Consider the following 15,606-nt stretch of genomic DNA (forward strand, 5'->3'; position numbering starts at 1 on the left):
GGAAACATGAAGAATGAAAGATAAGGAGGGTAAACCATATTTTACTCTTGAAGATTAGGATGGGAAAGATACCTGGTAAGGCTGGAATGAGAAGCCAGTTCCAAGGGTAATGAGTTGGCTTCTGGCTGAATTCTTTGATGCCAATTTGAGAATTAATAGAGAAGAAAATGCTGAAGCTATTTGGGTAGATATATTCTTCTGACATCCAAATTTTATGTCCTAAAGATGCTTTGAGGTCCACTTCTTATTCCAGGCAGTCAAACTCCTGGCCAGGCTCCAAGAGGAGCCTATCGCTACTGACTTACTGACTGCTAAACAGCAAAGAGCATTCCAGGGCAAGGCCCCAGCATACCTCCCTAAATCAACCTTCTGCTGGCATTCAGTGCCCCTTCTTACAGAACAGGAAGCAGGCAGGTGAAGACTGGGGAAAGGGCGGCTGACCACAGCTCCCTCAGACTTGCTACAGAGCTTTATTTTGGGTCTACTTCTAAGGCTACGCGTTTGAACTGGGAAATAGCACGCTATTTGGACCAACAAGATGACTAACCAGATTCCAACTATCCTGTGATAAAATTATTCCTAAGGCTACCCTAAGAGTTTGGCTGGATCAAGAGTTTGGACCAAAGCCTAACTTAGGAATGGTTGGTAAGAAATTCTGCCACCATTACCTTACAGAGAAACTCTGAGATCAAAACATTCAGGGGCCAAAACTTCAGAGTGTATCTATAAAATCCCTTCATGAGCTCAAGTGTCATTTGTTCTGTGAAGTTCTCTGCCTTCTCATGAACTGCTCCTCCTAGAGGCATACTCTCATGGCAAGGGGGTTTACCACAGATGTCAGAAATGTTCCCACTGCACTGTGACTTCCCCTTTATCAAAAAACTATAGTAAGAAAAAAGTAAAATAGACCCATTCATAGATATTTGTATCCTACAGAAAGTAATTAAAGCTTTCTCATGAGTGGAATGGATATCTTGTACGAACATATGACATAAATGTAATCATATGAAAGTACAATGTATAGAAATCATCTTACTTCTTCACATAAAGGCTCCCCAGCTTCATAGCACCAATCCATTTTTCGTAAATGCCAGGCATCTCCTATAAAGGAGTCAAAATTGGGATTAAAAAAAAATTCGAGGTTAAGTGAGACATTGCGTGTAACTTCTAGAAGAATATCTTGCACCCAGAGCACCTTAACTTCCTTTCCAGATAATAAAGCTATGGGCCTCCACGTTAATGAAGTCTGAGAACAGCAAAGTGCACTACTGAAATCAGAATGAAGTGTCATCAAGCTCACTGACATGATCTCACCTGGAAAGTTGCTTCAGTTATCTTAGATTTATTTTTTTCATTCATTTTACATTCCCTCATCTATACCACAAAAATACTGACATGAAACAGAATGCACTGAAATTTGGAATCAATGAAACTGAAAGGAATCAGTGGAAGACCTGCGTGGCTCCAGGTGGTATACATCTTAGTGTTATTTCTTTTTATTTTTTAAGTTCTGGGGTACATGTGCAGGATGTGCAGGTCTGTTACACAGGTAAAGGTGTGCCATGGTGGTTTGCTGCACCTATCAACTCATCACCTAGGTATTAAGCCCAGAATGTATTAGCAATTTTTTCTGCTCTCCCTCCCCGACTCCCACCGCCCCCCCCCACACCAACAGGCCCCAATGTGTGTTCTTCCCCTCCCTGTGTCCATGTGTTCTCATTGTTTGGCTCCCACTTATAAGTAAGAACATATGGTGTCTAGTTTTCTGTTCCTGCATTAGTTTGCTAAGGATAATGACTTTCAGCTCCATTCATGACCCTGCAAAGGACATGATCTCATTCCTTTCTGTGGCTGCATAGTATTCCATGGTGTATATGTACCACATTTTCTTTATCCAGTCTATTATTGATGGGCATTTGGGTTGATTCCATGTCTTTGCTATTGTGAATAGTGCTGCAATGAACAGACATATGCATGTATCTTTATAATAGAATAATTTATATTCCTTTGGGTATATACCCAGTAATGGGATTGCTGGATCAATGGCATTTCTGGTTCTAGGTCTTTGAGGAGTTGCCACACTGTCTTCCACAATAGTTGACCTAATTTACATTCCCACCAACACTGTAAAACATTCCTACTTTGTACCTTTGCTGGATCTTATCTAAGTTCTCTACTCAGAGCTATACCATTAGTTTTCTTTCAGCATGCCAACAAGAACCAGGAGAATTCATTATGTACATATGGAAGTGTCAACTACTTTTTATTTCTCCACACCCTGTAATTTTTTTTCAGCATGCCAACAAGAACCAGGAGAATTCATTACGTACATATGGAAATGTAAACTACTTTTTATTTCTCCACACCCTATAAATTTTTTTTCCTACAACCCTGGAGAAAAAAAAAGTCAAAAAATTTTTTATTAGGCTTTTAGGCTTTTAAGTAATATGTCATCATGGTAAGTAACTTACCTTGTAGGCCAGATTTCTTCAGCATTAACTTTAAACACTGTAAAGAAAAACAATGTCCAATGTTAGTTTTCTGCTTCTGAGTTACAGTTCTAGGACAAACACCCTTTTTCGACCCTAGGCCTATTTAAGTCTGACTATATTTAATGATTCTTGAGTAGGTAAAGACAGACATAGTTATGAAGATAATACACGAGTCAGCTTCCTTTCTAAAGGCTAGATAGGGCCAATTCAGGAAGAGGAAAAAGCAGTTTCTGGTGTTTGCAAGCAGGACTTGGTTCAAAGTTTCATCCAACTCCCCGGTTTGAACCATGACTTTCTTCCTATAAGGATTAACTGTGTGTCTTTGGCCAGATATGATTAATCAAGCTAATTTCATAGACATTAAACTCGGAATCCTGTAAAAGGCGATTAGCCTTTATTTAGCATCCATGAAACACAACTGATCATATGAAAACTCACAAGAACTGTGCAAGCTGTGATGTCATGGCATAATGCAAAAATGAGACCATATTAACAAAAGTTTAAAGAAAACACAAATAGTAACTACAACAATTTCTTGAGGGAAAAACATTGCTAATTAAATCTTGGACAAGCGAGCAAATACAATTTGATTTCTATTACACTAGAGCAAAAGAGAGCAAAAATAAAGATAGTCACTGCTGTACTGTTTGTAATAAAAGAAAAATGGCAAAAAAACCCCCACCAAAATACACATTAATGGGAGATTTTTTAAAAAGTAGGAAATGTCTTAAAGCAGTTCAAAGAAAAAAACAGATTCATATATATTGGTCTTAAAAGATCTTTAAAATACTTTAAGTGAAACAAAGTTCTAGTACAATACATGCAAAGTGATCCCATTTATAATTTAAAAGAAATCACAGAAGCAAAGCACACTCTTCATTTCTATATGTATGTATATAAACACATGCTGGTATACGCACAGCAAAGGTCTGGAGAGACACACACTCTACTGATGTGGATAAGATGATGTTACTTGATTGCAACAGTGACTTCTAGAGAAAGGACTAGAATAGAGTGATAACCAAGGGGGATTGTTAATGCCCTAGAAGTTTAAAAAGTGAGAAGAAATCCATGATTACTTGTATGATAAAAAATAAAAGAAGGCTTTAAAATATAATTATAGATTGTTTAGAAAATGACAATAAAAACACGTTATACTAAAATATAGTGGATGAATGAAAACAAGTTTATATTCTAAGAAAACTTAAAGTCTTAAACATTGTATTTAAGAAAAACAATCAGGCCGGGCGCGGTGGCTCACGCCTGTAATCCCAGCACTTTGGGAGGCTGAGGCGGGCGGATCACGAGGTCAGGAGATCAAGACCATCCTGGCTAACACGGTGAAACCCCATCTCTACTAAAAATACAAAAAAATTAGCCGGGCGAGGTGGCGGGCGCCTGTAGTCCCAGCTACGCGGGAGGCTGAGGCAGGAGAATGGCGTGAACCCCAGGGCGCGGAGCCTGCAGTGAGCCGAGATCGCGCCACTGCACTCCAGCCTGGTGAAAGAGCGAGACTCCGTCTCAAAATAAAATAAAATAAAATAAATAAATAAGAAAAACAATCAAACAATGGAGCACTCAACTTAATTGTGTTTTAGGAAGGGGAAACAGAGAGCATAAAAGCCTTATTTCAGAAACAGCAAGAAGGCCAGTGTGGCTGAAGCACAGTGAGTAAGAGGGGGAAATGGTTGGAGGTTTGAAAATATAACAAAAATGATACCAGAGAACTAGATCACATAGGCCCTTGTGCAGACATTTAAGACTTCACCTCTTACTCTGGGTAAAATGGGAAACCACAGGAGGGTTGTGAGTATAGGAGTGACTAATCTCTCTTACATTTTAAAGGATCACTCAACTTTTTTGTAAGAACAGACCCTGGGAAGTGCAAGGCTATAAGGAAGGAGATCAGTTAGGAAGCTGATGGATGAAATTCATTTCAGATGAAAAAGATGACAGGTTTGACAGGGTGGTAGCAATAAACAGAATGAGATGTGGTCAGATCCTAGATACATTTTGATGGTAGAACCAAAAAGATGTCCTTGTGAAACTGAATGTGAAGTAAGAAAGAGAAGAATCAAGGATGACTTCAAGGCTTTCAGCCTAAGCAAGTAAAAAACGGAGTTGCCATTAACTGAAAAAGAGAAAAATATGAGCGGGTTATGTTTCAGGGAGAATAAGAAGAGTTTTACTGTGAATATCTTCTAGTTTTGATGATTGTTAGACAACCAAGTGGCAGTTGGATGTTCTGGGGCGAGGTCCAATCTAAGAACTGGGCAGCAGAATGCTCAAATATAGAGAAGAGGAGGAGACAGCAAACTGAGAAGGGTAGGCCAGTGGGATATAAGGAAAACCTGCAGTTGTGGTCTTCTGGAGCCCAGTGACAAAAGTGTTTCAAAGAATAAAGTCATCAGGTACATCGAATGTTGCTGATAGAGCAAGTAAGATGAAGAGTAAAAACTGCTCACTGGACATAGTAATGTGGAGGCCACTAATGATTCTGACATAAGCTGTTTCAGTGACATAGCAAGGAACAAGTCTGCCTGCAAGGGGTTCAACAGAGTACAGAAAGGAAGATATATCACTTTTGAAAAGTTTTGTGGTTTCTTTCCTTGAAATTAAAAAATGTAAAGTTAAAAAGGCCAGCAAAAAACTGGGAAAATACCTGCAGAAAATAGTAAAATGATCCTCAAATACCCATCACCCAGTCCCAGTTACAGGTTGAGTATCCCTTATTTGAAGTACTTAGGACTAGAAGTGTTGGATTTAAAAAAATTTTTTGGAATATCTGCATTATACTTACCAGCTAAGTAACCTCAATCCAAAAATCTAAATCTGAAATGCTCCAATGAATATTTTCTTTGAGTGTCATGTCAAAGGGTCAAAAAGTGCTCAAAAAGTTTTGGATTTTGCAATCTGGCAGTGACCCTGCCTCCCCAGAGAGAGCGCTGCACAGCTGCCTGGCCCACACATGCCTGCACCCAGCCCAATAGCAAGTGTGGCAGTATCCCCCTCCCCAGAGAGACCAACACACAGCTATGCTCAGGTTGTGCTTGGTCTCAGCACAAACCAGCACCCTTTCCTCCACCAAACCATGTCACCTCTGTCACAAACACCCATAACCTAGGAAATTGAGGCAATTGTACACATCATTAATGAGGATTACAGCTGAAGAACTGGTGTAGGGATCATGCTACTGAGCCCACCAAGAACCAAAGTCAACAACACATCATTTCCAACAGATACCCTAGAATCCATCTATAGGAAAAAGCTCCTCCCTACAAAAGTTACTCCATAAAATTAGAAAAAGTGTTCAAGTAAATGTGAAGATATCAACATAAGAAGACAAGAAACACGAAGGGCCAAGGAAAGATGATATTCTGAAAGGAACACAATAAGTCTCCAGTAACAAATCCCAAAGAAAAGTATATTTATGAAATGCCTGAAGAGAAATTCAAAACAATGATCTTAAGGAAACTCATAAACAAGAGAATGCAGACAAACAATCCAAAATTCAACAAAATCAGAAAAAATAATTCATAATCTGAATCAGAAATTCATCAGAGAAAGAATTTCTGAACTTGAAGACAGGTCTTTTGAAATAACCCAGTCAGAAGAATAAAAAGAATTAACAATTTAAAAAGAATGAAGAAAGCCTACAGGACCAACAAGACACCATTAAATGAATAAATTTTCTCATCATAGAAGTGCCAGAGGGAGAATAAATGACAAAAGACACAGAAAACCTATTTAATTAAATAATAGGTGAAAAATTCCCAAGTCCGGGAGAGATATGGACATCCAGATCCAGAAAGCTCACAGGTTCCCCAATTAGATTCAACACAAAAAGATCCTCTTTGGGCACTTTATAATAAGACTCTCAAAAGTTAAAGACAAAAAGAGAGTTCTGAAAGCTACAAGATAAAAGCATTAAGTCACATATAAGGGAATCCCCAGTAGACTATCAGTGGATTTCTTAGCAGAAACCTTGCAGGCCAGAAGAAAATGGGGGTAAGAAGGAAAAAAACACTGTCAGCCAAGAATATTATATCCAGCAAAGCTATCCTTCAGAAATAAAGGCAAGATAAAAATCTCAGATAAGCAAAAGCTAAAGGAATTTATCACCACTACACCAATCTTACAAGAAAATACTTAAGGGAGCACTACAACTGGAAACAAAAGGATGATAATTACTATCATGAAAACACATGGAAGTATAAAACTCACAAGTATAGGTAAATTCATAATCATACTTGGAATACCCCAGTGTTGCAATGGTGCTATATAAATTTATCAATCCTCTTCCATGAAGGTTTAAAGTCAAAATAGTCAAAAACAACAACAGTTACAATTAGTGGCTAAGGACACAATAAAGATGTAAATTAAGGCAACAAAAATATAAATTGTAGAGGAAAGGGAAAAAAATTCTAGACTATTTTTATATGACCAAAGTTGAGTTGGATACAGCTTAAAATAGTCTATTATAAGTACAAGACTCTTTATCTTAGTGCCACAGTAACCACAAAGAAAGAAATGACAGAAAATACACAAATAAGAAAGAGAAAAGAAACAAAGCTTAGCACCATAGACAACCATCAAACCACAGAAGTAAACAACCAGAAAGGAAGAAAAAGATCTACAAAACAACCAGAAAACAATTAACAAAATGGCAGGAGTAAGTTCTTACTTATCAATAATAACCTTGATTAAATTCTTCAATTAAAAGATATAAGAGTGACTGAATGGGTTAAAAAAAAGAAGACCCAACTATATGTTGCCTAAAAAAGACTCACCTCACTGTTAAAGACAAACATAGTCTGAAAGTGAAGGGATGGAAAAAGATAGTCCATGCAAATAGAAACCAAAAGTGAGCAAGAGTAGCCACATTTATGTCAGATAAAATAGACTTTAACTCAAAAACTGTAAAAGGTCATTATAATTGATAATGGTCACTGTAGAAGAAGGTCATTATATAATAACTTATTATATAATCTATAATGATATAAAGGGATTCAACGAGAGGATATAACAATTGTAAATATATATGCAAACACCACCAGAACACCCAAATATATAAAGCAAGTATTATTAGACCTCTAGGGGAACAAGACTGCAATACAATAATAGTAGGGACTTCAACACCTCACTTTCAATAATGGAAAGATCATCGAGACAGAAAATCAACAAAGAAACATTAAACTTAAACTGCACCATAGACCAAATGGAGCTAACAGATATTTATAGAACAGTCCATCAACAGCTGCAGGATACACATTCTTGTCAACTGCACAGACAATATTATCCATGATAGATCATACATTAGACCACAAAACAAGTCTTAATACATTTAAGAAGACAGAGATCATATCAAGTATCTTTTCTAACCACAATAAAACTAGAAATCAAAAAGAAAAACTTTGAAAACCTTACAAATACATGGAAATTAAATACACTTCCAAATAACCACTAAGTCAATGAAGAAAGTAAAAGGGAAATTTTAAAATGCCTTGAGATTAAAATAGAAATATATTATACCAAAACCCATGGGATACAGCAAAAACAGTTCTAAGAGGGAAGTTCACAGCAATAGATGCCGAGATCAAAAATGAAGAAAGAGGCCGGGCGCGGTGGCTCATGCCTCTAATCCCAGCACTTTGGGAGGCCGAGGTGGGCAGATCACGAGGTCAGGAGATCGAGACCACGGTGAAACCCCGTCTCTACTAAAAATACAAAAAAGCAGCCGGGCGTAGTGGCGGGCGCCTGTAGTCCGAGCTACTCGGGAGACTGAGGCAGGAGAATGGCGTGAACCCAGGAGGCGGAGCTTGCAGTGAGCCGAGATTGCGCCACTGCACTCCAGCCTGGGCGACAGAGCGAGACTCCGTCTCAAAAAAAAAAAAAAAAAAAAAAAATTAAGAAAGGTTTCTAATAAACAACCTAACCATGAACCTCAAGGAACTAGAAACATAAGGACAAACTAAACCCAAAAGAAGCAGAAAGGAATAATAAAGCTCAGAGCAGAAATAAACAAAGTAGAAACTAATAAAACTAAAAGAGCAACAAAATTAAAAACTGGTACTTTTAATAGATAAAATTGGCAAACCTTTAGCTAGACTAAGAAAAAAAGAGTGAAGACTCAAAAGTCAGAGATGAAAATCAGACATTACAATTGATACCACAGACATACAAAGGATCATAAGAGACTATTATGAACAACTACTTGCAAATAAATTTAAAAACAGAAGAAATGGATAAATTCCTGGACATATACAATATACTAAGATTAAATGATGAAGAAATAGAAAATCTGAACAGGCCAACAAGTGAGAAAATGCTTTCAGTAATAAAAGTCTTTCATCAAAGAAAAGCTGAGGACCTAAATGGCTTCACTGCTGAATTCTACCAAACATTTAAAGAATATCAATTCTCCTCAAACTACTCCAGAAAATTGAAAAGTTGTGAATATTTCCAAACTCATTTTATGAGGCCAGCATTATCCTGATTCCAAAACCAGATGTAGATTCAACAACAAAAAAAGAAAACTATAGGCCAATATCCCTGATGAACATAGATGTAAAAACTGTCAACAAGATATTAGCAAACTGAATTTAACAAGCACATTAAAAAGACCATTCATGATTATCAAGTGGTATTCATCCCAAGGATGAAAAAATTCATCAGGAACCACAAAAAAACCCAAATAGTCAAAGCAACTGTGAGCAAAAAGAACAGAGCTGGAGGCACCATACTGCCTTACTTCAAAATATACTGCAAAGCAAAAGTAACCAAAACAGCATGGTACTGGCAAAAAGTCTGATACGCAGGCCAATGCACCAGAATAAAGAGCCCAGAAACAAATTTACATACTTAACAGCCAACTAATTTTTGATAGATGTGCCAAGAACACACATTGGGAAAATGATAGCCTCTTCAACAAATGGTTCTGGGAAAATTGGATCCCCATATGCAGAATAATGAGACTAGATTCCCTAACTCTCACTAAATACAAAAATCAACTCAAAATGGTTTAAATGCTTAAATGTAAAACCTAAAACAATGAAATTACTAAAGGAAAACATAGGGGGAACACTATGACACTGGGTTAGGCAAGACTTTTTAAAATAAGCTTTGGTTGCCTCGAAAGCACAGGCAACAAAAGAACACAGACAAATGGGATTATATCAAACTAAAAAGCTTTTGTACAGCAAAAGAAACAACAAAGTAAAGAGACAACCTATAGAATGGAAGAAAATGTTTGCAGAGTATAAATCTAACAAAGGGGGCTGGGTATGGTTGCTCACACCTGTAATCCCAGCACTTTGGGAGGCCGAAATGGGCAGATCACTTGAGTTCAGGAGTTCAAGACCAGCCTGGGCAACATGGTGAGACACTGCCTCTACTGAAAATACAAAAAAAAATAGCTGAGCATAGTGGCATATACCTGTGATCCCAGCTACTTCGGAGGCTGAGATGGAAGGATCACTTGAGCTCTGGGGGTGGAGGTTGCAGTGAGCTGAGATCACCCCACTGCATGCCAGCCTGGGTGACAGAGCAAGACTGTCTTAAAAAAAAAAATCTAACAAAGAGTTAATATCCGGAATATATTACATAAGGAACTTAAACAATTCAACAGCAAAAAAAAAGTACCTGATTTAAAAATTGGCAAAAGACTTTAGTAAACATTTCTCAAAAGACACACAAATGGCCAACAGGTACACACACAAAAAATGCTCAACATCACAAATCATAAAGGAAATGTAAATCAAAACCACAGTGAGGTACCATCTCACTCCAGTTAGAATGGCTACTATCAAAAACAAGAGAAAACATGTATTTACAAGAATGTGGTGAAAAGGGAACATTTATGCACTATTGGTGAGACTGTAAATTAGTACGGCCATTATAGAAAACAGTATGGATGTTCCTCACAAAATTAAACATAGAACTATCATGTGATTCACCAATCCCACTACTGGGTATGTGTCCAAAGGGTATGAAATCAGTGTGTCAAAGAGATATCTGCACTCCCATGTTTACTGGAGCATTATTTACAATCGCCAAGATATCGAATCAACCTAAGCATCCAACAATGGATGAATAGGTAAGGAAAACGTGGTATATATACACAACAGGGTACTATTCTGCCATAAAAAAGAATAAAATCCTGTTATTAGTGACAACATGGATGAACCTGGAAGACATCATGTTAAGTGAACGAAGCCAGGCACAGAAAGGTTGATCCGTAATATGACCTCACTCATATGTGGAATCTTAAAAAAAAAAAGAGTTGACATTATAGAAGCAGAGAGTGAAACAGTAGTTACTAGTGACTGAGGGGGAGGTAAGGGGAGGATGGGAGAGGGTGGTCAACAGGTACAAAGTTACAATCTAATAGGAGGAATAAGCTCTAGTGTTCTATTCCATAGTAGGGTGATGATGGTTAACAGTAAGGATCGTATGTTAAAAAATAGTTAGAAAAGCTCTTGAATGTTCTCACCACCAAGAAATGCTAAGTGCATGAGGTAGTGAGTATGCTAAATACCCTGATTTAATCATTATACAACACATATATGTACCAGAATATTAAAATGTACCCCATAAATATGTGTCAATTTAATTTTTGGAGCATTTTGGATTTTGGGATCAGGGATACTCAACTTGTATTGCCATGGCCAGTTTTATGTGTCAATAACCCACTCACTTTCCCTGCCCTTGCCCCAGAGTTTTTTGAAGCAAATGCCAGATATATAATTTCATTTGTAAATATTTATTATGCATCTCTAAAAGATAAAGATTTTTAAAAACCTAAAATGATTATGACAGCTAAAAAATTAAGAATTCCTTAATACCAACAAATATCCAACTAATGTTCACATTTCTCTACTTTCTCTTAAATTATTACTAAAGTTCCTTTGGCTTGAGTTAGGGTCCAAAGAAAGTCCATACATTGCAACTGGTTGCTATGTCTTTTAAGCCTCTTTTGACCTATAGGTTGTCCTTGTCCCCTGCAATTTATCTTTTGTAGAAGAGTTTTCTGATCTACATTTGGCTAATTGCAGACCTACATTTGGCTAATTTAACCTGTTTCTATGCCTCCTGTATTTCCTATAAATTGGTAGTTAGACCTAGAGGCTTACTCAGATTCAGGTCCAGTTGTTTGGTTTTTTGCAGTAAGGGCATGGGTATTGTTCTGAATTTCTATGTTGTCTGAGTGTTGCTCTTTTTTGGGCTAGCAATCTTTGAGGATCATTGCCTAGGTTCATTAATTTATTAGGAGTTGAAAAAATGTGAAATTCTAAAATGCCTTCATTTATTAGTTGGAATATGTTTATAAATAAAACATCATTATCTCCTTAGCTACCCTGGGACATAGTTTGCAAGGGAAAAACAGGAAAAAAATGCTTTATTTTTTACTTTTATGGTTGCCTAGCATCCATTATAGGTAACAGTGCATAATTATAGGATCATTATGAACTCACAGATTTACAGATTTTATGTACTTGTTTCAATTAATTTTTATTATTTTTCTCACTCATGTTCAAATTGTCTCATCTTTGACTAGTGGGCTTCTCAATCTCTTTGATGATTCCAATAGTCTTTGTTAGCGGCTTCACTGCTTTCTGTGATGGTAAGATGTTTCAGGCTCATCTTATACATTTCCTGACCTAGATATATAACCAGCCATTATTCTAAGATGCCCTGGTTCCTGTTCACAGAAAATGGTATTTGGCAGCTATAATCTGGGTGCCAGGGGTACTCTGCTGCTACCAGGTTGGTCACTCTTTCTAACCTGTATCAGGGGACAGAGCTGGAAAAAAAAATTTTTTAAGAAAAAATATATGAAGTTCATTCAGATTTTTCTATTACAAATTCAAGAGAACAGGTTTTTTTAAGCCACGTTGATTTTATTTGTCTCTCTGTTTTCCAATACTAAAGGTCTCAGTTCTCAATAACAGCAATATAATTATTTACTTTATCACATACACACATATATACAAACATTCATACCACTGTGTGTGTATATAAATACTAGAAAAAATATGCCAAAATGTTAATATTGGTAGGATAAAGAATAATGATAGGTTTTCATTTTTTTCTTTTAATCAATTTCCATATATTCAACATTTCTATAATAAAAAAGTATTATTGATAGAAAGAAAAAAATTGTAATCTTATTTAAAATTTCCAGTTGAGGCCGAGTGGAGTGGCTCACGCCACTGTAATCCTAGCACTTTGGGAGGCCGAGGCGGGTGGATCACTTGAGGTGAGGAGTTTGAGACCAGCCTGGCTAACGTGGAGAAACCCCATTTCAACTAAAAATACAAAAATGAGCCAGGTGTGGTAGCAGGTAACTGTAATCCCAGCTACTCAGGAGGCTGAGGCAGGAGAATCACTTGAACCTGGGAGGCAGAGGTTGCAGTGAGCTGAGATCATGCCACTGTACTCCAGCCTGGGTGACAGAGTTGAAACTCTGTCTAAAAAAAAAAATAAAATCCAGTTGGTTCACCAGTTGTCAAGCTCCCAAAATAATTCCTCTAGTGAGTACATATAATTCTCTGAAGTATATCATATTAGGCCTAGTTTAGGACCTCCAAATCTTAACACAGGATACCACTGTTCCTCACAGCAAACATACAAACACACACAGCCTCTGAAAACAAAAGGTAAAATTACTTACATCTCTCACAGATATTGTTTCTTCTACTATGATTTCCATTTCTGTCCCAGGTTGAACGTCACTCCCCATTGCAAAAAACAGGAACAACTAATATCAAGACAGACGTGTAAATGCAATTTAATCTGAATTTAAAAATCCAATAAATGTATTATTTACTTAAAAAAATGTAAAGCCAAGGGCCCATGAAACTTTAACAAAAAATCTCAATTTATATGAAAATATGACTATGATTAATAACTTGTTACAATTTAAGCAATAATTATGCCTACCCAGAAGTATAAATTGCTTCATCATCAATGTTTTTTACTCCTAATAAATGTCTCTCACATACACTACTCCTTTTTCTTTCTTTTTTTTTTTGAGATGGAGTTCTGCTCTTATTGCCCAGGCTTGAGTGCACTGGAGCAATCTTGGCTCACTGCAACCTCTGCCTCCCAAGTTCAAGTGATTCTCCTACCTCAGCCTCCCATGTAGCGGGGATTTCAGGTGCATGCCACTACGCCCAGCTAATTTTTTGTATTTTTAGTAGAGGCAGGGTTTCACCATGTTGGCCAGGCTGGTGTTGAACTCCTGACTTCAGGTGATCCACCCGCCTCAGCCTCCCAAAGGGTTGGGATTATAGACATGAGCCACCGCGCCTGGCGAACATACACTATTTCTTCTACTATCATCTCCATCTCTGTCTCGATCACTCCCAAAAGGAATTTGTAATTACCACACACAGTTAGCATTAGTATGTTTTTTCTGAGTCACTTGCTTATGATTTTATTTTCTGCTAAGGGATTCAAATATTACAATTCTCAAGACTCCAAAGGAAAAATACAAATCTGATCTCTTATTCAGTTCCTTATAGCCCTGCTTTTCCTTTCTAACTCAACCTCACTTGTCATGTTTTCCCTCCTATCAGCTTGTCATGCACTACTATTTGCTAGAGTTCAGGGGAAAGCAAGTTAAGGGGGAAGTGGTCGGGAAAGTAATGAAGTGAATTTGGGAACCATGGGCAACCTGATTTGAGTCCAGATTACCCTGCTACAGGGTATTCACAGTAAGAATATCCTTATGATTTCTGCACTGTAATAAGCTGATTAGCTGGGTATGGCTTCTGGCAAAGGTCAAACCTGATGGTGTTTTATACTGAAAATGGACACTGATAAAGACAAGGGGAAACGGAGGCTGCTCTGAGACTACTGTATTAGTGCAGAGAGTAATTAAGTCCAAAATTAATAAACTGTGTTTCACTAAACCTAAAATGCTACTGAGTGTTAGACTTACTATTTTCTGTACCAGTGTCAGCTGTAACTGCAGAACGTCCCTGACTATAAGATGCAACCTAATCTCACAGACGTAAAAACGTGGGAAAAAGGTGTATCTTAGAACTTAGGAAATATAGTGGTTGAAAGTGGTGGCCACTCAACATTAAAGATTCCTTTTAACCACAAAATCTTCATAGAAAAAGAAACATAAATATGCTTTGGCATATTTTATATTTAAACATCTAGAACTATAAGGATATATTCCTAAAATAAAATGTATGATTTAAGAAAAAAACTTTTAGAGAAAAACAATATTACTGGAGTAGTTAAGATACTGTTATAATTCTGGTTATGGAAGGATCGATTTTGTTTTGAAACAGGTGACCTTATTTTACCTGAGATGAACTTGGTGCTTTTCCAAGACACAGTCCCAATGAACTTCCCATCTTCAATTCTGCTTCCTTCAAAGTATAGCTGTCCGGCACTTAAAAAAATTTTGATAACATGATGAAGGTTATTAATTCCTAGCTCTCTAAGAAAAATAAATACTGAAATCAGTATTTCTTTGAAAATCAAGAATATCAAGAACGAAGAAAAACGAGTTGCACTTCAGGCAAAAGGATTACATGCACTAAGATTAGGTTTGATTTTCAATTTCCATACTCTAGGATATTTTGTTCCTGTTTTCTACATAACAATGCTAAATGGAAGCTATGAATGTCTAGTTTCCTACTTAATAAAAATGACTTGTTCAAAGAGCTGTTGTTTATATGGATTAAAAGCCAGATAATCCAAATCAATCCATAAATGAAGAAGTAGCTTCTTTGAAGTTTAAAGTTGAGATTGTTATTATTGTCAATAATTAGGCTCATCCGTGACTAAATTAAATCTAATGGTAAGAGGTGATACAGAGATGAGAACTGAAGATTTTATTTCATAATTGGTATCACGATAAAATTTGCAAAAAATGGAAAAATTTTGAAGATAAAGCTGGAAAAAATATAACTAGATCAAACCCGTGACTAAAATGAGAATCAGATAATCAGAAAGAACGGTGTTTCATTTAGAAAACAGAAGTGTTTGTTTCTGGTTAAGGTTTTCTGTAATATAAGGGTAAGATACCTGGATGAAAATATGTCCTATAAATCAGTTTCCAAAAGGCAATTTTTAAATATTAGGTACTGGAGGC

General features: G+C 36.9%; 1 protein-coding gene across 4 annotated transcripts in view; it reads right to left on the bottom strand.

Moving 5' to 3' along the window:
* USP40 (ubiquitin specific peptidase 40) overlaps positions 1-15,606 on the bottom strand; it is a 93,192-nt gene that overhangs the window by 22,172 nt on the left and 55,414 nt on the right. For all 4 annotated transcript variants that reach the window (XR_004027969.1, XM_030803617.1, XM_030803616.1 and 1 more), the window contains 4 exons: positions 14,813-14,901; positions 13,165-13,251; positions 2,472-2,508; positions 1,037-1,101 (listed from right to left, as the gene is read on the bottom strand). Coding sequence is in view for 3 of the 4 variants with exons in the window: in XM_030803617.1 (XP_030659477.1) it covers positions 1,037-1,101; positions 2,472-2,508; positions 13,165-13,251; positions 14,813-14,901 (278 nt within the window). In the remaining variant the exon portion in view is untranslated. The remainder of the gene's footprint in view (positions 1-1,036; positions 1,102-2,471; positions 2,509-13,164; positions 13,252-14,812; positions 14,902-15,606) is intronic.

The sequence above is a fragment of the Nomascus leucogenys genome, chromosome 22a (assembly GCF_006542625.1).
Source record: "Nomascus leucogenys isolate Asia chromosome 22a, Asia_NLE_v1, whole genome shotgun sequence".
Classification (NCBI taxonomy): Eukaryota; Metazoa; Chordata; class Mammalia; order Primates; family Hylobatidae; genus Nomascus; species Nomascus leucogenys.